The 26,591-nt window shown below is 33.7% G+C and overlaps 1 protein-coding gene across 2 annotated transcripts in view; it reads right to left on the bottom strand.

Moving 5' to 3' along the window:
- Positions 1–1,106: 1,106 nt before the first annotated feature.
- LOC149782289 (high affinity cationic amino acid transporter 1-like) overlaps positions 1,107–26,591 on the bottom strand; it is a 71,427-nt gene continuing 45,942 nt past the window's right edge. Inside the window, exons 12-15 of one of the 2 annotated variants that reach the window (XM_089933669.1) lie at positions 23,549–23,730; positions 20,579–20,745; positions 17,286–17,394; positions 1,107–1,766 (exon numbers count right to left, since the gene is read on the bottom strand). In XM_089933669.1, coding sequence (XP_089789795.1) covers positions 1,600–1,766; positions 17,286–17,394; positions 20,579–20,745; positions 23,549–23,730 — 625 coding nt within the window. In that variant the 3' untranslated portion in view covers positions 1,107–1,599. Of the gene's footprint in view, positions 1,767–6,253; positions 9,499–17,285; positions 17,395–20,578; positions 20,746–23,548; positions 23,731–26,591 lie in introns of those variants that run through there. The other variant, XM_089933670.1, reaches the window with a different exon arrangement.

Genomic DNA, 26,591 nt, shown 5'->3' on the forward strand with positions numbered 1-26,591 from the left:
CTTGAATCTCTCACAGCAGTGTATATAGGCCAATAAATCAACCCCTCCCCTGTGATGATATTGATATCATCCATCAGTATTAGCACATATTTTGGGAGGGTGGGGTGATTTATCGGACTACAATGTATATGATATGGCTTCTTTTCATTGGTCACCGAAAATCAATTGATTTCAGGTGAACAATTTTTAATTTGCCAATTAGGGAACAAATTTAAAAAATATGACAATAGCCTATTCTCCATAATTCTATTGTTGTTGTTGCAGCTGCTCTTTGTCTTTAGTTTTATTTGTTTGTTTATTTGGGGGAGGAGTGTTTTTATATAAAGGTCACATTTTATTTAGTTAATGCTTCAAGTACATAACATTATCTGTTAAGTTCAAGGTTTTCATGAAAATTACAACTCTGAGTCATACAATCGATCTTCCCTCACAATGAGCTATTCACTAGAGACATAAAACATTAACCGTGTTGTAAGTGATGTCATATACTTGAGCAGGTTTACTATAAAAAAATTTGATTCATACCCAAAAGTGGGATCGAAAAGCTATTTTATTTCTGTGTTCACCCAAAAAGATTTTGTTTTATCATCACCCTATCTTCCCTAAACACGAAATTATGCATTTGTTTTTAGAATATATCATAGTGAATTCCGTATTCATAATATTTATAAAGTTCATTGTGGGCTTTTCTGCAATCCACATGATCCCACTATATGATTCCATTTTGATATATTTGTTTTACTGAATGTTCGGAATGCCAGTTCATTTAGAAGGGTTACGGGATTTTTAAAAAAATGTTATAAAATCCCTCGTAAATATAAGTGCTTAATAAATGAAAATTTATGACTTTACAGACTATTATTCTCTGACTTGATCTATGTATTTTCAGTATTGAGATAATGCTGAAAGAAATGTGAAAAATCAAGACAATGATCAGTCTTTCACAAGACAAGATTTAAAATTAGGCATATATTTTATGTATATCTATAATATTTATAATTTTATTCATGTCTGTAAATTGCAGACAACTTTTTGCTGTATTTAATACAAAATCCCTTTTAGGTCTTTTGTTTTCATTTGTAATAAAGAAAGACACAAGAAGTACATTATAAGGTTGTGGACATTTTATTTTTTCCTTCCCATTACAGTATTTGCCTATTTTATTCTGTCTCTACAAATATGGCATCCATACTGCCTTAATATTGGCATCCATATTGAATTAATATTGGTCTCCATATTGATTACTATTGGTCTCCATATTGATTACTATTGGCATCCATAATGATTACTATTGGTCTCCATATTGCTTACTGCTGGCATCCATATTGCATTATTATTATTGGCATCCATATTGATTACTATTGGTCTCCATATTGCTTACTGCTGGCATCCATATTGATTACTATTGGCAACCATATTGCCTTAATCTTGTTTAAAAACATGAGCACATTACAAGGTTGCACCATTAATTTAAAGTCTCCACAAATACGGCATCCACAATGCCTAACTAGTTTTTAGTTCTCCCTAAGGAGAGACATCAGAATTTATGAGAAGTGAGAAAAAGAGACAGCTAAAAGATATCCTATTATTCCAGATAAGCTAATGATAAAGTTTTGGACGAAGTGGTTTGCTATTCTCATTTATAGGTCCGTCAGTAAGGTCCGTAATGGATGCATCTGATTCATCCCTATGTGGATGATTAAACAAAGGTTTCTGCATGCCCTCAGAACTATTGCGTATCCCATATCCAAAATAAATCACAAATCCTGAAAATATAGAATGAAAAGTAATAAAAGGTTACAAAAACTCTGATACAGAATATGACAAACTGACACATATATACATGCATGCATGCATACATACAGACAGACATATTGAAAAATAGACATACTGTTATGTTTTTTACTTTTGCTAAAATTGTTCAAAATATATCAGTGTTGAAATGAAGTATACAGTTACTGATAAGTAATCTACTTTTACTAGATTACATGTCTATATATAAATATATATATATATATACACACACACACACACACAGCATGTTTAATGCTAGTTACACATTATCTCATATATTTATATGTTGTCAACATGTCAACATTAGAAATAATTTTAGCAGTAATCTCAAATATACTCCACAAAAATACCAAAAAATCAATGTCTTTACTAATTGCAACGGATGCTCTGTGTACTTACATTATATATCATTACTAATATTGTGTAAATGTTTAAAGCATGGCAGTGGCATAGAAAGCGAAGCAATATCAATTCTGATATATCTAAAGACATTTATACTGTTGTAAATAATTAGATGCTCCATTTTGTAAATATGTCAGTTGATGTAGCATTCATCTTGTAGTCTGTCAAGTGATTCTTTGTTGTGTGTCAGGGTCATGTACATTGATTTCAATACACCTTATGATTAAGAGGAAATAAAATCAGTGAGTTAAACATATACAAAGAAAAAAGAAGAGAAAGCAGAATAGACAGCTGCAACTAGGCAGATTACAATAGAATAGACAGCTGGTACTAGACAGATTTCAATAGAATAGACAGCTGGCACTAGATAGATTTCAGTAGAATAGACAGCTGTCACTAGACAGATTTAAACAGAATAGACAGATTTTAATAGACTGCTCTAATGGCCTATGTGGTTAGAGTGTCTGCCTCAGATGCGAGAGGTCATGGATTCGATTCCTGGCCAAGTCATACCAAAGACATAAAAATGGTACTAGCATCTGCCTTGCTCAGCAGGACTGGTGGTCCTGATGTCAATATAATGTGACTGGCTTGGACATGATGTTACAGGTCTGCGGCATGATGCCCTAATGATAGACATCACTATATACTATCGCATTGCAGATATCATTGAGATTTGACTCAAATTATTAAACTACATTAAAATCTAAAAACACAAACACACACAGCTGCCACTAGACAGATTTCAATAGAATACAGTTGCCACAAGACAGGTTTCAATAAAATAGATTTCAATTGAATAGACGACTGCCACTAAACAGATTTCGATAGATATGAATTAGTACACTTCTCAAAGTAAAAGCTGTAAAACTTCAAACTCAGTCACTGATAACTAGTTCCTCTCAATAAAAGACAGCAGGACAGTATTATCTATATGAATCAATGGCCTGACCTGACTTATAATCAAAACAACCAGGCATATAATTGACCCATCAGGTGTCCACTCAAAGATCTGTTTACTACTACATCCAGAGTGAACAGGACACAGTTAAATTTATCATTCTTTCATACACATCACCAAGAAAGTGTCATGCTTGAAATGTGCTTCAGTGTAAAAATTATATCATAACCATATACAAATAAAATAGGCAGCCTCAGGTATTTCCATATATAAGTCAAACAGGCAGGTAATCAAGTATTTCCATTTACAAATCAAATAGGCAGTAAATCAAATATTTCCGTACACAAATTAAATAGGCAGTAAATCAAATATTTCCATATACAAGTTCAATAGGCAGGTAATCAAGTATTTCCATTTACAGATCAAACAGGCAGTAAATCAAATATTTCCATGTACAAATTAAATATGCAGTAAATCAGGTATTTCCATATACAAGTCAAATAGGCAGTAAATCAAGTATTTCCATATACAAGTCAAATAGGCAGTAAATCAAGTATTTCCATCTACAAGTCAAATAGTAAATCAAGTATTTCCATCTACAAGTCAAATAGTAAATCAAGTATTTCCATCTACAAGTCAAATAGGCAGTAAATCAAGCATTTCCATCTACAAGTCAAATAGGCAGTAAACCAAGTATTTCCATATACAAGTCAAATAGGCAGTAAATTAAGTATTTCCATCTACAAGTCAAATAGTCAGTAAATCAATTATTTCCATATACAAGTCAAATAGTAAATCAAGTATTTCCATCTACAAGTCAAATAGGCAGTAAATCAAGTATTTCCATCTACAAGTCAAATAGGCAGTAAACCAGGTATTTCCATCTACAAGTCAAATAGGCAGTAAATCAAGTATTTCCATGTACAAATTAAATAGGCAGTTGTTGTTGTTGTTGTGGGGTTTAACGCCATTTTTCAGCACACAATAGGCTATACATGGCGGCCAGTATTAATGGTGGAGGAAGAACCCGGGAAAACCCCGGAAAGAACCAACAACCCACGAGAAGCTACTGGCAAGCTTTCTCACATACCCACATTGGCTGAATCTTAGACTCGAACCGCCGCAGACAGAGGTGAGATGGCAGTGATCCGTAACGTAGAGCGCTTTAGACCACTCGGCTAAATAGGCAGTACATCAAGTATTTCCATATACAAGTCAAATAGGCAGTAAATCAAGTATTTCCATATACAAGTCAAATAGGCAGTAAATCAAGTATTTCCATCTACAAGTCAAATAGTAAATCAAGTATTTCCATCTACAAGTCAAATAGGCAGTAAATCAAGTATTTCCATCTACAAGTCAAATAGGCAGTAAATCAAGTATTTCCACATAGAAAACAAATAGGCAGGCAATCTAATAGTTACTTATGTTTGATATGTACTTAAAATTTTGTACAAGCTGGATGAACTTCTTGTGCAAGCAACATAATACAAATACAGTCAAACCTTTCCTACAGATATGCACAGACTCGCACTGATTACAATTAAGCCCTTATTGGTTATGAAAAGTAGTTGGATCATCCAGGAGATATCAGCCTTACAGCCAAATGCAAGGACATACAGTCAAGAAATCCAAGTATATAGGACACTTTCTTTTAAAAGTCTTTTTATTGGTCATGAAAGATAGTCAGACACATTCTTTGTTATTAGTATATTCAGAAATATTTCAAGGCAAATCATCAAAAGTTGTAAAAATTTAAGTATCTTCAAACCAAAATGCTTCATTTCAAATTTCATATAATTATGTTGACCTGTTCTGGAAAAAAAGCCTGTGAAAGGAATTTCTATTTGTAGTAATGGTAGCTATATTGGAAAAAAGCCTTTGACAGGAATTTCTATTTTTTCTAATGGTAGCCATATTGGAAAACTGAGCAACATTACTAATACCAAACTGAATGACTTCTATGGTCAGGATGCTCCATCAACTGTGGTTGCAGCTGACCCAGATTTATTATATGGTCTTTTGATCTAAACATTATTCACTTGCACGGAATGTGAAATTGTGCTTTCACCTTTCTTTCCATTTTTCACTAGAATTCCTAAAGTTTCTTGATAAGAAAATACATAAATAGTTATGACACTCTCTTTTTCAGATTAGAAAGAACTCTGCTGGTTACTGGTCAATGTTCATTGCTGAAAGAAGCAACAAATGCTAACACATCGAGACTCACACTCACATACCCAGAAACATGATACACAGAGACTCGCACTGACAAGCCTTGGCTTTTTTACTATCATAAATATGCTGTTCTAAATAATCTGTATAATACTATTTTATATTTCTTCTGGGGCCATCCATTTAGTATGCACGCAAAAATCTGGCAAAGCTTGACCCCTCTCCCACTCCCTGTACACATGCTTCCTTTTTTATACCCCCCACCTGCACACAAATGCTTAACGCACCACCCCACCCCGAATTCTATAGAACAGCCTAAATTTAATCCACAGAGAAATGATCAAGGATTAATAATATTAATGTGAGATAGTCCACTAATGCTGAATGTCTGGTTGCATCAAAGAAATAAGCTGTGTAACTTTTTTTAAAAATTCTAGTGTCTGCTAAAATTCAAATGCCAACTGAACCCAGTTGAACAGGTTACATAATAGACAAATTATTATCAAGGTACCCCCCCCCCCCGTTCCAATGCATATATATCAGTATACCCTCCATACGAAAGCGTATACATTTGGGTTAACCCCCCTCCATGTGCACGTACTAAATGGATGGCCCCTTTTTTGTATGTCATTAGATGGAATATTGAGATTATTTCCTTTTAAATGCATTTTCTAATATTGTTTCAAATCAATTCCATCAGCATAACAATATCCTAAAAGCAAATAGCTACTATAAGTTATACCAACTTACCTAAATTGAGTTGCCTCCCTTGCCAGATAAACTTAACAAATGGCCTGTCAATCAATAATTTGCTGCTACTTTATTGTAAGACAACACATGTGTTACTGTTATTAACAATGCTAACATATTTGACAGAAGAGAATGAACACCATGCCTCAGACATGGCGCTAGTGAAAAATGTATCCAAGCCAAAATATCTTGATCTGAGATATCACTTCCACTAAAGCATAAATCAAACAGTTTAATGACAGTAACATATTTATTTTACCTTTTGATTCAAATGAAAAATCTTAACAAAATTTATAAATTAGCATACAATCTAACTGTGCTTTATTACATTTGTATCAACCACCCACTATCCATCAGTGACCCTAGGTTTGAACCTCAAATCCATGACACTGTAGAATTTGTCTGTTTTAACTGCATGCTGTATATTAAAAATATTTCATGGCATACATACTAATTATGATAAATTCTGTGTTTGCTACATCAAGAAAATTAACTATCAAATGAAAAATTATTCTTTTGTAGAAAGGACAGGACCTCTACCCAATTTATAAATTTGAGTGTCAACAAAAATGTGAAGTATTTTTTAAATACTACACAAATTTATAATCAAAATGAAAATATTTACACAATATTAACTTTTGCAACTGTAAAATGATTTCTGAAAAAACTTAATTTAAGTTTTTTTTATACTTGGTCTCTTGACACATATCGAATTACCTCATGGAGAGTACCAGAAATAATGGTTATCATGACAAAATAGTATAGTTTTTTACGTTTCCACTCATTACTGTAGGTGCAGTGAGATGGAGCGAGAAAGGGACAAATGCGCTGTAGGGAACACAATTACCCTAACACAAAAATCCTGAGATAACAAAAAATGAAAGTCAATGTTTTGATATGTCGTGAATGTTTTTCAATAACAATAATTACAAACTGATAAGTGATCAACAATAAATACAATTGTCATAAGCCATGACTGAAAATCTGCTATACTTTCTTTTTACCTATCACTGCCCATGACAGAAAGTCCTCATGTTTCATGAACATGCCTAAGCCAAATGACATCATCAATTAGCCAATCAAATAACTCTTGTACATACAATTAGCCAATCAAATAACTCTAGTACATACAATTAGCCAATCAAATAAGTCTTGTACGTACATGGAAATGATGTCTTATCAATTGATTAGATGGCTGTTTAAAAGTGAAATTCTGATCAACTCACTCAGTCAACATAAAATGTCACACCAGGTCAACCTTCTGTTAAAATTTTACTTGGGCTGACAATGATAGTTAATAAGATTTATGAATATTCATGAAAAACAAGGAAATCTTATCAAAGTCATGGGTGAATGACCACATAGTGACTTGCAAATATGATAAATGGCAAAAATTAGCAATGGTTAACATTGTACTTCATTCACCTAAATAAACACTATCCATAACCATTCTTTTAAGTTACAAAAATATGAAATTATTATAGAACTTCCTTTTGCAGGATCAAGAAAGGTGAGAAATCTTTGAATGGTTTTAAATTTTTGATTTACATTGATTGATATTTGTACAGATCTATAATGAATATAGAAGAAATATAAACTAGACTTACATATTTAAATTTCAAAGATAAAACAATCCAACTAAAATCATATCACCAATGTCCTAAGTGAAGAGCAGATGCCACTTAGGGGTTGTGTTTTGATGACCTTTGAATTATCCAATGAAAATGCAGCTTTCAAAAATGTGAAAGTAAATCAAATTGTTCAGCACATATAGATGCTCTTTAGCCATACTACTCAGTCTCCCAAATGTGAAGATATAAGACTTCATCTGACTGGCTGATAAACTTAGTCATCATGGTAATGACACAGGTCAACAGAACATTACCCCTAAGCTGCCAGTTCTTTATGTAGGACAGTTGAGATCTAATTTTAATCAGCTTGATGAGAAAATGTAGAAACAAAGAAAAAAGGAAAGGAGGAAAGAAAGAGAAAAAGAAAGAGAATTATGCAAATTTGTATTAAAATGACATAATATTATCATTTCATCACTAATATTTCATAAATTAACAATAGTTAAAGAAAGAGAAAAATGCGTATCCAAATTGATAATGTTATCATTCTTATCATTAACTTTTCATGCATTAATCGTAGAACCAACTAAAGACATTAGCAACGGGAATATTGCACAGGGCCCAATAACTATAATCCACTCAGAAGGGCTTTAAACAGAGGTTTTGGAATGCAAAGTTAGACGATGAGCAGTCTTGGGCTATAACTCTTCATGCGATGGAATCCTGGAAGTCAAGATTATTCACGTTTTATCAATATAAATGTGTACAGTGAATTTGTTTAAAATTTCTTGGTAAAGTATGCTCTGCCACCAAAAATAAAATCAACGTTAGGAGTATCAAGGGCCATAACTCTTCTAATGATAATCTGGAATACTGGTTACCTACTGTATGTCACCCTGTCTGGAACAATAGCTGGTCTAGATATTCAGAAAAATGGCATCATGCAAAAGCATCCAAAATGCCTACTTGCACCAAGGAATAGTTTAAAATTCACTGTGCACATATGAAGACTACACCTGATCATATTCTAAAGTTTCTGTTCTCTTTCTTAAGCAATTTAGAAACAGTTGCACTGTATCACGCATGAATGCATGGGCAGATTAACATAATCCCAACATTTTCTTCCAAAATATTGGGAATGAGAAAACAGGAAATCTGCTGTAAGAATACAAGACATTCAACAAAAAAAAATAGAACAGATTAAAATCATGCACTGCTGTATATGTAAAATTGGAAAGCTTTTGTACCAAAGCTAAGTCAGATTCTCAATACTGTCATATTCTTTTGACATTAATTAGAAATATTCCATATCAGTCCATTAAAAGGAAACATTTTTTTCTAAAACTGAAGAAAAAAATTATTCTCAAAAACTTACATCAAATATCAAAGTTATTGCCTTAGAAAATTACCAGTAACCATTATATAAATAATCTTATAAAAATCAAAGTAAAATTAATAAATATCTAAAATACAAGATTTTTTAACATTTTCATTAACATATAAGTAAAATTAATATAAAAATATACATTCATATAGGATCTTACATTGTTTCCCATTTTATAAGAAAAACTATTATACATCTCTTATGAAAGATGGACATATGAACAATACAAATTATTATATGAGAAAACAATCATAAGTTTTTAAATAAAAAAAGTGCAAATTTGGAAGCACTGTTATATTTTGTGACTTGCACATTAGATGTCATTGTATAAAAAATAAATATTAGGACATGAACTTATTTAACACTGGTATAAAATAACATAGTAATAGTTGTATCAATTTTTCTTTATTTCCCTTCTTCTTCATGGACTTGACTGGCTTCCTGTTCTAATTCAAATGGTACTGAACGTGGTTTGGCTTCAGAGCTGTGGCATATACCATAGGAAAAGTAGATCAGAAAGCCTGCAAGGAAAGCAGGTTAAGTCTGAGATGTGATAGGTGTTAATATATAGTGCTTGGTTCAGGAATGCATGCAAAGAATTTGGAAAGAACATGAAGCAATGGTAAAAGGGATTTTAAACTTACTGTTATTAAAATGAAGTCAATCTTTGCTTGACATTTACATTTTCTAATCAACTGTTGGATACAGTTAAAATCAAGCATACTAATGAAAATCTATATTCATTCTGGTTTGAAAATGCTATGTAATCTCTGTCTTTTATAAATGCTTGAAATGTGAACAGAACAAAAAAAAATTAAATGTAATAAATCTGCTCTTTTACCTTTACATATATAAATTTGTCTCTTTTTTCAAAATCCTAAAAATTATCTCAATTGTTCTGAAACTGGTACCAAAACTAAATAAAATGTCCTTTCAAGTAAATGCCACCAAAAATCATTCATCAAATAATTGATTCAGACAAAATTAACATCTATAACTAGCTTACTATTCTGATAAATATCAATAATAATAATAATAATAATAATAATAACAATAACAAAAATAATAAATTTTTGTTTTATTATTATTATTATTATTATTATCTTACTAATACTACTATGGCAATTACTATTATCATTACTATTACTATAATTGTTTAAGTAGTTGCCACAAATTTTATTAATAATAATGTACAAGCACCTGCCTGATTACTGAATGTACCATATAAGGTCTACCCAATGGTATTTTCTGTTCTGACTCTTGCTATCATTTGAGTTTAGTCTCACCTATTAACTGTTAGTGTTTTCTCTAATAATCTTCCACCTCTTCTGATATTTTTTTCCCTCCAGTGAATAAACATGTTATGTTATCCTAAGAAGACCGTTCATGCTAGTTTTTAAGAAAGAACACCTGTCATCATCTGTACAGCCTTCAAAATGACAATTTTGCAGAAAAATATTTTTAAAGGAAATATTTTAACAGATCATAACACATTAGGATTACTTCCACTACCTCACACCAAAAAAAGAGTACATCCACTATCACATGAATCAGTTTTCCCCAAGCTAAAAATAGAGCACATCCACTACCCCACAAATCAACTTTCCCAAGTTAAAATTGGAGTATATCATTACCCCACAAATCAGCTTTCCCAAGTTAAAATTGGAGTATATCCATTACCCCACAAATCAGCTTTCCCAAGTTAAAATTGGAGTATATACACTACCTCATCAATCAGCTTTCCCTAAGCTGAAAATAGAGTACATCCATTACCCCACAAATCAGCTTTCCAAGCTATAAATGGAGTACATCCATTACCCTATAAATAGCTTTCCCAAGCTAAAAATGGAGCTGATCTCGATCTTAACCTTTTATAGCGTTAAAAGTGCTAACCTACAGTCTGCTTGTCAAGCCAGACGTCAGACAAGAGTCATCTCCCCTTGTTCTGAAGGAATAGTGGTTAATCCCATCAACCATCAGTTTCTACTGGAGCAGATGTGCTTACTCTTCCAGAAATGTAACATCAGGGTAGGCATGGGTTGTGTGTGTGTTCATATTATGATCAAGCAAATATTACTGAAGATACATATTTTTCTGAAACAACTGGTTCCTTCAAATATGTGTATCTCACATGATGTGAGGAATTGATTATGGTTACCACAGGATCAATGTGTATGGATGTGGTTATGAGAAATAAATTATCACTCCCAGAAATACAACTTAAACAAGCCACCTATGACACTGAAAAGCCACTAAACAACTTGGGAACTACAAGCTGCCTGGTGTATCATAGATATAGATCCCATTATATCCAGCTAAGGCCTTGCGATGAAAGGTTAGCAAAAATTCACAGATTTTAAAGGATGCAAAAACAATATACCATGTGACTGGAAGCACAAACTTATGAAAATTGGCAGACTTCACATTGTTCTTTTTAAAAAATATGTTAATAAATTTAAGTTTGCTCGTTTAAGGCTGAGTGAATATCCTACTCATTTGGGATGACAAAGTCAGAGTGGGAACATACTCAATTCCTTTTCATAGTTGTAATAATAAGTGAAATTCAGCTGATTTCATTACGAGTACCACTTCCTGTAGATGTCCCTGTGATAAACAGTCCCATCAAGAGTCAAGACAAAGGACTGGTTTCTCATGAGCTGGAATCTGTTATTGGCAATTATGGAAGACAGCATCATGAATGAAACTGAATCATCATACTAGTGAAACTGCCAACTGTTGAATGATAAGGCATTACTGTATATACCCATCTATATGTTGAGTCCAACTGTACACTACATGTATATACCCATCTACATGTTGAGCCCAACTGTACTCTACATACATCCTGATCTGCTGTAAGATATTGCGCTGCAGATCAGGGTCGACATTGTTCTATTGATTACTGCTTAAAAAAACTGCATAGAATCAGATCTGCTGGTGCATTATGTGATGGCAGTTTTTGGTCACTGCAGTTTGCAGTTGGACTTGTATTAAAAGCATGTTAATATGGTATGTCACTAACTTTGCTGTCATCAAAGTGACAAAAGTTATGTTTTTTATTATCATGTTGGTTGACCATTGTGGCTCGATGAAGTCAATCCTGCGATGCTTTTCGCTGATGGGTCCTCATGTGCTGATGAGTCTGATACAAGATGCACATGTCCTGGAGCAATGTGTACACTGGAGGCATGGGTTGGTTATTGATGCTGAGGCCTTCCTGCGTTCCCTGGCATCAGAAACTTCCTTTCTTTCTGTAGGCATCCTCAAAGGTTTTGCACACATTACTAACAGCTGCATGCTAGCTATGTTTATCCATGGTGCAGGACTCTAGGTTTGTCACAGATATGGAGCAGCATCTCAGACTGTCCTTGATGGAGTCTTTGAATCTTTTCTTTGAGCGACCAATTTTTCTGTGTCCACTAGGTAGAGCTCCATACAACATCTGACATGGCATTCAAGACTCCTCCATACAGATGACATGAACCATCCACCAGAGTTGGGCTCTCATGACCATTGCTTCAGTACTGGTTAAGCCTGCTCAATCCAGCACTTCTAGGTTTGTCACCCTCTCTTGCCATCTGATGCCCATAACCCAGCACAGGGCTCTCATGTGAAAGTGCTTAAGTTGCTTGATATCCATCTTGCATGTTGTCCAGGTCTCACATCCATATAGGAGGCTTGTCAGCACAACTGCTTTATATACCTTTATCTTTGTGGACAGTTTGATATTCCTGTGATTCAACACATGAGAGTGGAGACATCCTAATGATTGACTGGCACTGCTGATGAATGCCATCATCTCTTTGTCTGGCGATCCATCGGAAGATATGATGCTTCCAAGGTACCTGAAGTGATCGACAGCTTTCAGTTGGGTGTCTTCGATAGATGAAATCGGGGGGTAGGGATCTATGGTGCCTGGGACAAGTTGGTGAAGTACATCTGTCTTGTTCAGACTGATAGTGAGTCAGAAGAGTCTTGAGGCTTCTGCAAATCAAGTAACGATGATCTGCTTCTGTGTGTGCCATGAGAGCACAGTCATCTGCGAAGAGTGCTTCAAGGATAAGTTTCACCATTGTGTGTCAAAGTCAAAGTGACTAAAATACAGATATGATGCTTCCAAGGTACCTGAAGTGATCGACAGCTTTCAGTTGGGTGTCTTCAATAGACGAAATCTGTTGGGGGGGGGGATCTATGGTGCCTGCGACAAGTTGGTGAAGTACCTCTGTCTTGTTCAGACTGATAGTGAGTCAGAAGAGTCTTGAGGCTTCTGCAAATCAAGTAACGATCATCTGCTTCTGTGTGTGCCATGAGAGCACAGTCATCTGCGAAGAGTGCTTCAAGGATAAGTTTCACCATTGTGTGTCAAAGTCAAAGTGACTAAAATACAAGTAACTGTGGCACATAATGAGGACTCTGGACAACTGATCAAAGATAAAGCTCACAAAATGGTCTGGACTACAGCTGCCTCTTTTTCATGATGCTAATACATATCTGTAGAATAGTAGCCTTAGTAGTGATGAGGGCTAACTTCATCTACTCAAGTCATAGGAAGAAGGTTGCTATTTATGGTACTAACAGAGACAGATGTTCTTGTGTTCACACCAATGAAAGAACACTCGCAGTTTTCACTCACATGCTTTCAAAATGGTGAGCTATCTAGCTTGAAGATTTCCATCCACCCTTTTTGTGGAGAACCATTTTTTTTTTAGGGTTGTTTTGATGTGAGTTATTGAGAGTGCAACATGCCTGAAAACCTGCATGCACAGCCATTTCAGCAGGTGTGGAGAATGCTAGACTTTTAACTAGGCTGATATGGTCATTGATTCATGATTTATCCATTTATCCAACTTGATGGGTGTACTTTGAATTATTCAGCACTCAAATTCACTCCCTTTCTACAGAGTTTTGGGTATCAGAGGGGCCATATCTATCCAGTTCTAGAAAGGGTCTTACATGCCTCAGCTTTCTCATCTTAAGTTAGCAAGGTGAAAATTGGGAGCCTGATGTCCTATCCATTGGTGTCCACAAGAGGCCAACACATACTGCTGCAGATAAACTAATGGCTATCAGCAATGAGCCAATCCATAGTGTAACAGCTGATTATGTCAGAACAGAAAGTCTGCTAGGACACAGTCTGCCTGGGATGTGATGGACTTGGGTGAGGATTTGTTAATGATAATGTCACCTGAGAAAACTCCACTCAAGAAGGCCAAGGCCTAGGGAATTTGTCCTACATTGCTTTCTCATGTGATCTGATTGGTGACAGAAGTGTTGTTGGATAAGTCATATACTACTATGATCAAAATGCATTTACCTCCTGGATACTGATCATTTCTGAGAAAGCAAACTAATACTCACTTATTGAAACAAGGGCAGAAGGTTTGAACCACAACATGTTGTGTTGGCATTTGTACAGTTTGTGATTTCCAAGATTGGCTTTGTACCATCGACCAGTTTATCCCTGGACTAGGCATTTTGCTCCTATTGCACTGGCACTAAATGGGCTTATTCGATAATTATGTACTTCTTGGAAAGAAATCTAAGGTGAAGCAAGAGTAAAACAAGGGAGTTCTTGCTACATAAAATTACTCAACTTGTCCTGTTAAAGAATGAAGTGTGACATGGTTCAGTCCATGATACACATGAAAGCCCAGGTGCCAAGATTCAGACTAAAGAAGTGTAATGATTTGGTACACAGAATCAAAGCATGTGAACTTCATAAATGTTTGGAAGATCTGAGGTCGGTAATATAAATGTATGCATGCTTGAGGTTACAGCTGACTAAAACCTACCTTCTGAATGGCACTAAAAAACATTCTTGGTATGTCCATTCGACACTAGGGGCCCAGATATGCTGAGACAGAAAAAGTAAGTCTACGATAAGAAGATAGTAGGAATGACATAAATATGTGCTGGATCACAGCTGACATTTTTTGTACAGAATGTCTTTTTCATGTAGGTCTAATGGGCGATTATAGCAAAGAAAACCCTCATTCACAAGACAGGGTTGCCAAACTTGATATGGAGACCCATTATGGTAATTGATAAGAATGATGCATTTTGAGTGATGAAGCTATCCTAGTATGTGATAAAGAGACTGAAAAAATAAGAACTGGACACTAGGATGCTGGATACGCACAGGGTTTGCTTCATGTTAGTCTGTTCCAAGCCTTCCGTGGGATAAGAAGTTGTAAGACTGGTTGCAGTCTGAGATGGGTATTTCAATGGTAATTTGGTGCCATGGACACGGATGGGAATTGAACTCATTCTGGAAGCTGGTGATAAATGGATGAAGTAGGTTTCTCAATGGAGATGTCTTGGCTAAAGCTAAGAGTGCCAAACTATAGCCATCAAAATGAAGTTGAAGAATATTCGACCCTCCAAGGTATGCAATGTCCGTGTGGACAGCTGGGAGATTTTAACAGAAAATGAGAATGAGTGCCTTATAAAAGGCTGGTCTTTCGAGATTAAGAGGCTGATGGATTTAGGAATTCAGGAATAAACAAATGACAGAAGACTAGGATTAGGACTTCTTCAATGGATGCATATAAGACTAGGTCTTCCTTACACATTTTGAGATGGAGAAAAAAAACTATGGTGCTTGTGAATGCACATATTCCTACTTGGGTGATAAAGGTGACAAAGGAGCTCACTGCATACATAATGACAGATCTACCAGTGAAGCTGGCAGTCCAAGACAATGAAAAAGACTTTGAATCTGTCCATGGTGATGCCTTGTCATACAATCTGATTGTCATCAAAAACACAAAATGTGTAACATGGATCCTGGAATGAAAAGTCTCCACAGCCACTACTTGGTTGTGATAGAACTGGAATTTTAGTGACGGATCTGTACAGAGCCAATCCATGATGCTTCAGTGGTCTTTAACTGGGTATTGTTGGAGACTGGTTCACTAAATCAAAGGTCGTTTATGCTTGGCATCCATAACTCCTAGCATCATCTGATTACAAACCTTAGGTATGAAGTCTTATTATTCAAAACTTAATCTGGATACAAAACTTAGATACGAAGTTAAATTAGTCTAAATATTCACTGAAAACAGCAATTGATAAAAAATGTTATATGATCTTCAGAAGACTTAATACAAACATTTAACATTGTTGACAACTGATTGTTGTTGTAGGGTTCATGGCGGCCACTATTAATGGTGGAGGAAGAACCCAGGAAAACCCCGGAAAGAACCACTGACCCACGAGCAGCTACTGGCAAGCTGTCTCACATACCCACATCAGCCAAATCCGAGACTCGAACGTTGACAACTGAGTCAACAAGCTTTCTTCTTACATAGGTCTGGAATTACTGTATGCAATAGAGTTCATACGCAAATGGGAAATACTGTATGCAATTGAGTCCAAAAGCAAACTGCAAAGTCCCAGATTTGCCATTACATAATGCACCAGCAGGTCTGGATCTATGCAGTTTGCTAGTACAATATACCAAATTGACCATGATCTACCTGCATAATTTGCTGGCACATTAAGGTCTATATCGCCATCATTTGGACTTGACTTATATGCATGTATATATGTTACTAGCATGTGAATTAGCAGATCAGCACATTGAACTTATGTTATAAGGTACTCTAATATCATGTACAAACTTAAGACCCATAGTAATCTTGTGTAAAACTTAAATCATACTTCACATTGGCTGCCAGAAAGTGATACCTATACCTTATAATTTACAGGCAGGACAATCAATCTGATTCATATAATGTATATATCCTAACAGAAGCTTCCATCTTCAACAGAAATATCTTGAACTCCAATCAAGGTCTACATATCCCACCCCAATCCCCACCCTGACTCAAGTACACATTTCATGGACAACTTCCAAAAATGCAAAATCCACAAAGCTAAAAAATAAAATAGTAAGGCTATAGATCAGGTGACAGCAGAATAATCTGGGGCAAGTCTAATGACTGCTTTGTTTAACAGAACTAACACAGTTTGTTTCACCTGCGTAAGTTTATGATGTAATCAAATATGGAACTTTTAATTCAACATATATGGTAATCTATTTTTTTATCCTTTGCCCCCCCCCCCTTTTTTTAAAAACTTTTTCAGTACAGGTTTCTAATAAACAGTCTACTGCATTTCAAGCTAAACAGGTTTTGGTGTATTGAGTGCAAAGGAGTTCATTTGAATTTTGTTAAAAGTAAGCACAGAGTGCAAAGGAGTCCAGCTGAGTTTTGTAAATCATAAGCATAGAGTGCAAAAGAGTCCATCAGGATTCTGTAGAAAATAAGCAGGAGTTTGGTAAATTGAATTAAAATTGCCAACTGACCTACAAACATCCAGACTCCAAACCTAATCCATGTCTGGTACGACAGCCTCAGCATCAGGAAAATGTTGACAAATATGCTGATCATTGGTAGCTGTGGCAACCATGGCACCTATAAAATTCATAACATTTTTGGTAATATTAATATACCAGAGCATGTGCAATGCCAAGCCATAACAAAATTGGGGGTTATGACTTTAAGTTACAGTCGATAAGAGGTCATACTATATGAGAGAATTTAAGTTATGTCTACAGTTAATATGGATAACATATTACTGGTGACTTATTTTGGGTGATGACTCGAGGTCACAGTCAATAAGGACAACACAATATATGTGACATATTCTGAGTTAATACTCTAAGTCACAGTCTGTGAGGACATTATATATGTGAAAGATTTTATGTATATAACTCTGGGTTATATTCAATAAGGATGAAGATTAGGCTGAAGAGAAGACAGGTAATAAAAAGCATGGAGATTCAAAATTCAAGATTTTAAAAATTCTGTGTGGTGAATATTAGAATAATGATGCATGGCTGTGAAAGAAAACAGCTAAAACTGTCCAGTCTGGGCATGTAAAATATGCACTGTATCAAACGCCAGATCAAATATATAAGATTAATTGGGCATGTAATAAATTACTTGGTCTCAGTATCTGCAAAGGTAAGAACATCACAATATGTTTATGATTCTTCTTACAAAATCCATCACCCTTTAATCAATTTTGCATAAAGAAAACATTTCAAAAACTAAAACTTAATTTCTGCAATGTATACACTTTAAGCAAACCTGAAAAGTGTGCAGCAGAATCTATGTGGCTCAAACTCCTGTGATTGTTTAAACTTGTTTTGGGACCCAGTGGGGTCTTTGTTGTTTAATCAAACCTTGTTGATTTGAACTACTGTTCCCTCAAACTGATTGGTCTTGTAGAGTTGATTCAATCCATTATGAATTTAGTGTCTACTGTTGGCACCATTATTACAATGCACCCTCACACAAAAATACCTCAGTATAACTGTCCCTCATAATAAGATGATTTCTAAAAATGAAGTAATTTTTAGACATCTGGTGAATTGGTTTTATCATGCATATATATATTTCCATAAATATTAACAGCATCCTTGACAAGAAAGAGAGAGAGTGAAGCCATGTGAATGACCCTAACTAGAAAGGTGTGGTGATGATGGTCGTATCATTAGTACTTTCAAATTGCCAGTGTTCAGCTGTTGTACTTTGAATGTCTTATAAATATCTTTATATTTGTATTTTTCACCTTTACTTGTACATGTGTTTTGTGCATGTCTACATGTGTGAGTGTGCCAAAATGCAAACAAAATATCTTGTCAGTATCAGGCAACATTGAAAACCATAGCTGCAGCATTATTTTAAATTATGACACATTAATAGATTGACAGCCTAAAATCAGGCATAAATTATATTTATCCTCGAGTATGCAGCTCATTTTTTTAAAAATGACCAGATGCTCAACAGCTTGTTGTCATGTCTGAGTGTCCATACATGATTGAATGCTTCTTGTCAATCAAATCATTTATGACATTGCTTATTTCCATGTTTCATCATTAAATTGAACATTAAACAATTGGTGTACTTTTATTCAAGGCATAGTTTCAGGTTTAACTTTTATTTCAAAATTGATATCCTTGATCCGTAACAAAACTGTACTTTACAGAAAACAAAAGTGTGTTGCATGCCGTATGCCTTACAGGTAATGTGCTCTACCTCTCTCTAATAAAAATCTTTAAAAAATATCTAACATTGTGATCATTGATCAATATAGGAAATAACTGTATCAAATTGGAAATAAAATAAAGATTGCATAAGCTTTCCCCTGCCAATACATACACAAAGCTGCTTTGATCATTGATGCTCTGAATATTTGGTTTCAATTCTTAATTATACAATGTAAGAGCATATGGTTATTGCTATTACTTAAATCATCTGTGTGGTTTTGGGGTGTTTCTTTATTGTAAAGAAATACATGAGATGTAATTCTGTGGCAATCAAGTTAAGATTTTGATATGTTTAATCACTGTTAAGCATAATTTTTGTAAAGAAAATGAAAATTGGTGCCTGAAGTAATCAACCATACTTACATATATATATATATATATATATATATATATATATATATATATATATATATATATATATATCTGTACACATATACATCATCAAAAATGCATATTTCTACATACTCTCATTGACTATTAGGCATAGAGTGTGCAGATGTAGAATTTTAGATGTATCTCTTTTCACCAGTCAGCTTTACATGAGCTTGTTAGCCATACTGTCTATAATGCAATGGAGGATAAAACCATCGGCATTTTAATATCCAATTTTCTTTATCAAAAGTGATCTTTGATAAGAATTAGATACATATTTTGGGAAGAGAGAGGGACCTCTTGTATCTGATTAAGTTTCATAAGAATGTGATTGAGGGCCAAACAAAACCATTATTGAACCATGCCTTTAGAAAAAGTTTTAGAAAAAATATGTAATGATAGCCAGCAGGATCAAAGATAGGAAACAAAAACAATATCTGCATCCATGCATTGGTGTATTCCACCCCACCACCCTGGCTTGCAGAAATTCAAACACAAAACCAGGACATTCTTGATGATGCTAATACCAGAAAAGTGATATCTATATATCATAAAGGTAATGCCAGAAAAGTGATATCTACATATCATAATGATAATGCCAGAAAAGTGATATCTATATATCATAATGCTAATGCCAGAAAAGTGATGTCAATATCTCATAATGATAATGCCAGAAAAGTGATATCTATATATCATAATGCTAATGCCAGAAAAGTGATATCTATATATCATAATGATAATGCCAGAAAAGTGATATCTATATATCATAATGATAATGCCAGAAAAGTGATATCTATATATCATAAAGCTAATGCCAGAAAAGTGATATCTATATATCATAAAGATAATGCCAGAAAAGTGATATCTACATATCATAATGATAATGCCAGAAAAGTGATATCTATATATCATAATGATAATGCCAGAAAAGTGATATCTATATATCATAATGCTAATGCCAGAAAAGTGATATCTATATATCATAATGCTAATGCCAGAAAAGTGATATCTATATATCATAATGCTAATGCCAGAAAAGTGATATCAATATCTCATAATGATAATGCCAGAAAAGTGATATCTATACATCATAATGCTAATGCCAGAAAAGTGATATCTATATATCATAATGCTAATGATGTTAAAACAAAATGTACTATAATAAGACTGACCTTAAAAGACAATTTGGTTTGATTCTGTGGCTGGCAGAGTATGGAAACAAACATTAGGATCATGGACAATCCTAGCACAATTGATATTAATATAGCCCACCATTCCCCATTAAATAGATTGGTTTCTCCAAAAAGCAGGAATACACTGCTTATCACTGTGAATAAACCTGAAATGAGAACAATATACATGTACGGATATAAGTGTATATTAGGGTTTAACAGCATATCAGTGCAGTACAGGCTATAAAGTGAAAAATAAACTAGGACCTAAAAGTCTAAAGCATAAAGAATCGCAAAAATCTCTAGGAACATTAAAACATTTTTTAAAATAAATTACACCAGTAAATTTAGGATATTAATAGCAGAGACCAATATTTGGTAAAATAAGTTTCTTCAGTTAATACCTATTTGATCATGTATTGAGTATGACTACTACCTCACAAATCCAACCCTCCCAAGCTGTCTAGACTTATAGCAATAAAAATTCTAAATTTAATTCACCTACCTTGGTGGAAGTCAGAGAAGAGTGATCTCTCCTTATATGAAGGAAGTGATGCTAAATCCCATCCAAATTTCAATTTTCAGTGAAATACTTCCAAGTTTCAAATCTAACTGTGGGAAGGTTGGGAGGATGTGACTGCATTATGATCAGGTAAATGTTTTTATTGAAACATAATACACCAGCTTAAATCAGAAATGTATGATTTTCACTCGTTTCTGAATTTATTATGAACTGGTACATATACAAATTCATTTGAATCTGCTTTGCAACTTCAAATACACTACCTAATGATACTACATTAGAATATGTAATAGTGGAGGGGGTAAAGGAAGGATTGCCAATGAGTTAGGAACCTGTTTCTAGCAACAAAAATAGAAGTCATCATTAGTGAATTTGAACCATTATACCAAAACTGCTGATAGTTTAAATTGAACTTATGAGGTGTGTATCTCAACAAATCTGCCCGCTGTGGCTGGAGCAACCAGGAAGCAGGTTAATCAATAGGGCTCTTTTCAGTGGTTTGAAAGGTGTTTTAGTTAGCATTGTCAGAACCCATTGTAGATTTTATTTCTACACTAGGCCCATGCCCTCAGTGGATTAGAGGCATCAAAGCCCGTTTGCATGTTTGGCTAAGATAGTTGACTGTATTTTTTCCATCCATCGTGTGCAAATGCAGTGCCAAGGGGAGGTAACAGGCAACAATTATTACCTTTGTAAAATAGACAGAAAAAGATAATTTTCATTGTTTAGTAGGGCTGGATTCATTATGTAGCAGGCTAATATTCCTAATGTACAGCTTATATATTTTCCCCCAGAAATATAGCTAGAATATACTTCCCTATGTGAGAAACTATATCAAATTGCTTCAAATATCAAAAAGACATAATCAGAAAAATGATGTATGGAAAGGATTTAGTATCAAACCCTCTATGGGAGGATCACTCTTGTCTGATTCTAACCTAGGTGAGCAGAATACATTTTAAAGCACTTTCAAAGCTAAAACTTGGGAGGTCTGGATAATGATTGTGTAAATTATCTGAAGAAGAAGCAATGTAGATAACAATACATTAAGCCTAAAGATTTCAGACTGGTAAATTTCTCATTAAACTAAACCTTTTATATTTTACCATTGATAAACAATAATAAGCTGGATTGTTTGGCTTTTACATTATCAAGCTATGGTTAAATATAAAAACATTTGTGGTCTATAAGTCACTGAATGTGAGTGATAATTAAGAAACATTTCTGAAGTTGGGACTTATGATTAAATTGAGATAAGTAATTGGAAATAGTTTAAGACTGTTGCATTTTAAACCAATTAAAATAGCTTTTGGGGTTATTTATATCAATAATTTATACCACCTGCCAATATTATGTTAAACAATGTACAAAGAATTCAACACTGCAATATGATAATGTGCAGCAAGATACAGGTGTACTCCCCTGCTTCCATTCTGTAACTAATTTTACTTTTACATTAGTGTGACTGAAGTTGTACTTAGTAGCTAATGTGGTCGTATACTGACACCAATTGATCTAATGACAATTTTCAATCAATATACTCCTTATTTCAAGCGAACCCCTGACCAATGACACTGCAAAGCAACTAACAGTCATTACATAACTACCTATCTACTGCCTGTTTGAATGCGTATTTGCTGATACCTGTAAAAAGGTTTCTATATTACATGTAAAAACTCGTCTTATCTATTTACATAACCAAATTTGATAAAATTGTCAATTGCCATTCAACAAAGTTATTACAATTATGCATATCAATTTTCATACAAAAAATCTTTAGTTTTTAAATCTACTTACGAGCAGAAACACTCTCAGTAGGAAAATTCCAAATCATGTTAATCATGTCATAATTATCACTGTACAACAGAATGAATACATCTTATAAGTAGCACTACACAAAAGAATATAATACACATCTGTTATAAGCATCACTACAAAACAGAATGTAATACACATCATGTGATAAGCATCACAACAAAATGCAATAAACATAATGTTATAAGCATCACTATGAAACAGAATGTAATACACATCACATGACAAGTAACATTACACAATAATATAGTACACACCAAGTGATAAGTCTTACAATAAAACAGAATGTACCATCATAATCAGTCATCTTATAGTATGTATCTTTGCATGATTTTGCTAAAAAAATAAACAAAATTTCTTGTTAGTAGAATCATACTCTTTTCAAATTTGGAAACAGCAATAATTATTATTTTTAATTTGTTATTAAATAGATATAAGTGTGTTTATACTATTCAACACTCTGTCTTTGAAGTAAATTGGAGATCCAAGGCTTGACACATAACCAATGGTATATCTACTATAACCTGTTAATGTCGAAACATTTCATAACTACATGGACTTACAGAATGCATGGACTTGTAGAATAAATGGACTTAACATACATCATGGACTTAAAAAATACAAGGACTTACAGAATATCCAGACAATTACAGTGACTAAATTTTCCGTCTCAGCTGTGGGCTGTTTGAGTTTCCATGCACAAAACATCCTCTGCATAATGTTGCGACAACTAAATTGACCTGACCTATTTAGCAGAGGTTTGGTCATTGAGACCTGAATATACCGCTCATCTTCATCAGAGCCTTTATTTGGCCTGAAAAGTAAAGTTAGTCAAAACCAAAATGACACTGCAATACAAACAGTGAAAACTAAAAATTCTGAATAAACATAGACTTTGGGGCATTTTAATTAAAAACGAAATTCCAATTTCACTGACATTTTAATTAGAAAACGAAATTCAAATTTCACTGACATTTTAATTAGCAAACAAAATTCAAATTTCACTGACATTTTAATTAGAAAATGAAATTCAAATTTCAATGACATTTTTGTAATTCATGTAACACTGTTGTAGTATATAATCAGCATATAACAATTTTTACAACATGGTCACTGTATATAATCAGATTACATTATTTTTAAATCATGTTACATTACATTATCAGTTTATTGCCAGAGAACGTATTGCCCAAAATGCTTTGTTATTTTAATAAATAACAAAAGGATACAAATGGAATTAAATGAAAGTATTATACAATTACAGACTTTGAGCTGCATACAAACTTTCAAATAAAATTATATGTTTATCTTTACTGGTTAATAAAACTTAATATTCGGCTTGACAAATGTATCTAATTGAGTTTTACATCATACTGAACTCAGTGTTTATAAATAATTTCTGCATTACACTGGAACACAAACCAATCATGCTTCCATTCATTAGATAAAATTTTGTCAGTCATGAAACAGGTGTTATGCAGCACTGATTTGAGCCTTGTGTAGTTAAACATAGGGATCCCTGGTCTGCACTAAATAACACATCCTGAAAACAAGAGTTTCCATGCTATTTTGTCAGTAGAAAATTAAAAACAGGATAAATTCCAGAATAGTTTGTGGTCAACTATTATATATGTACTGATTTATGAAATAAAATAAAGGTAGAAAAAAGTTTAAACAACAAAACTGAATCGTAAGAAATATTTAATCAAAAATACAACTGACAAGATACTTCCACAAAGATAATTTATTATGAGAGATAAACTAAATTTTAAAAAATTTCAAAAAAAGGTGCCAATTTAGTGTTGAAGTTCCGATATATTATTAATTCTCAACAGCCATGAGAAGGTAACCAATCCAATCAGATTAATACCTTGGCACACAGAGTTGTAAATTAAATTAGAAATTATACCATTTAGAAAGCAGTATGCAGTGTAAATATTAGATTCTATGTGTCAAAAAAGGTAATTCATTCATAAATTTCATGCCAGGTCCAGTGTGAAGAGCAGGTGTGGGGAAGATATCACAAAGACCTGAGATTAAATATGAAAGTGATTTAGTTATGAGGTGACACAGAACAGAACACATTATACTGCCATTCAGTATAATGATACGTACAACAAGGCTTTGAATTTGGGAAAACACCTTTCAACACTGCCACTCAGTGCTGTTACATTCAAGTAGAGAATGTAACTCAAAAGGTGATTAATGAGGTGACTGAAAACAAACTCAGTTCATATGATCAATTTGATGCATCACAGTTGTGTTCTGCATCAGACTGACATACAAATCACACAGTCTTCCTTTGATTAGAATTATGAAAAAATTTAAGACTTGAGAACAAGTGTTCCCCTACATGTTTTTGATGCTGTTAAACAGTGGAACTCTAGTCTGCTCCAAGTATTATAGCTTTGCATTGTGAGTTTATATACTATTATATTATGAGTTAAATACTATTTTATCAGTAAAATATTAAATAGAGGATATCAAACTAAATGTAAGTATTGTGATTTCAACTATAATACATATACTGAAAGTCATAAAATAATGATGCAAACTAATTAAATCCATATATTGACCAATGGGTGCCTCTAAAGTATATTTAGTACTCTATTTTTTTTAATTCCCATACCAAATAACTGGTTCTCTCCCTTTAAAATAATTAGTCATCTGATATTTTTCTATTTGGCATGTCCAAGAATAGTTAAATTGCTTCTTCAGCCAGCAGTACTGACCTTATAATTATACGTAAGACCAATTATCTTGAAAGACCATTACATTTGGCTTTCAAGACGGGTTTTACAGTTTATCTTATTTCTCTTATTATGTCACTGTAGACAAGACAAGCCGATTAAGCATGATCCTGAAGTATCAAACTGTTCAATGTAATTCAACCAAACTTGGTACACATATCAAGCAAGTTGCACAAAGGTGCCTTTTGATGTATGTTAGCCTGTAAACAGATTGTTGAATAAGCATTATACAGTATAGGATGTAATATACAGTATAAGATCAAGGATGCTTGAAATACCTGCTAATAATTCACACACGATCCTTGAAAACAAAAGAAAGAAAAAAGAATTTTTTTGTGTCGCCCATAAACAAATGAAAAGATAGCTTCATTGTAAAAGTTGTTTATAAACTGTTCTACTTTTAGTAACAATGGCCAAGGCACACTAACAAAATCTGCACAAAATTAAAAGGTCTTTAGTATACGATGCCATTTATCAACTTTGCTCGAAACTTATCCAGTGTCATTTGAAATGAAGATTAAAACAGCGAATTCCAACAAAAAACACAAACCATAAATGAGACAATATCACACTCTTTCTTGGCTTAACTGTCCAGTGAGCTAATAAACACTTATACAAGAACTTAACTGTCCAGTGAGCTAATAAACACTTATACAAGGACTTAACTGTACAGTGAGCTAATAAACACTTATACAAGGACTTAACTGTACAGTGAGCTAATAAACACTTATACAAGGACTTAACTGTCCAGTGAGCTAATAAACACTTATACAAGGACTTAACTGTCTAGTGAGCTAATAAACACTTATACCAGGACTAAACTGTCCAGTGAGCTAATAAACACTTATACAAGAACTTAACTGTCCAGTGAGCTAATAAACACTTATACAAGAACTTAACTGTCCAGTGAGCTAATAAACACTAT

This window comes from Sinohyriopsis cumingii, chromosome 15 (genome assembly GCF_028554795.1).
Source record: "Sinohyriopsis cumingii isolate HCF-2022 chromosome 15, ASM2855479v2, whole genome shotgun sequence".
Classification (NCBI taxonomy): Eukaryota; Metazoa; Mollusca; class Bivalvia; order Unionida; family Unionidae; genus Sinohyriopsis; species Sinohyriopsis cumingii.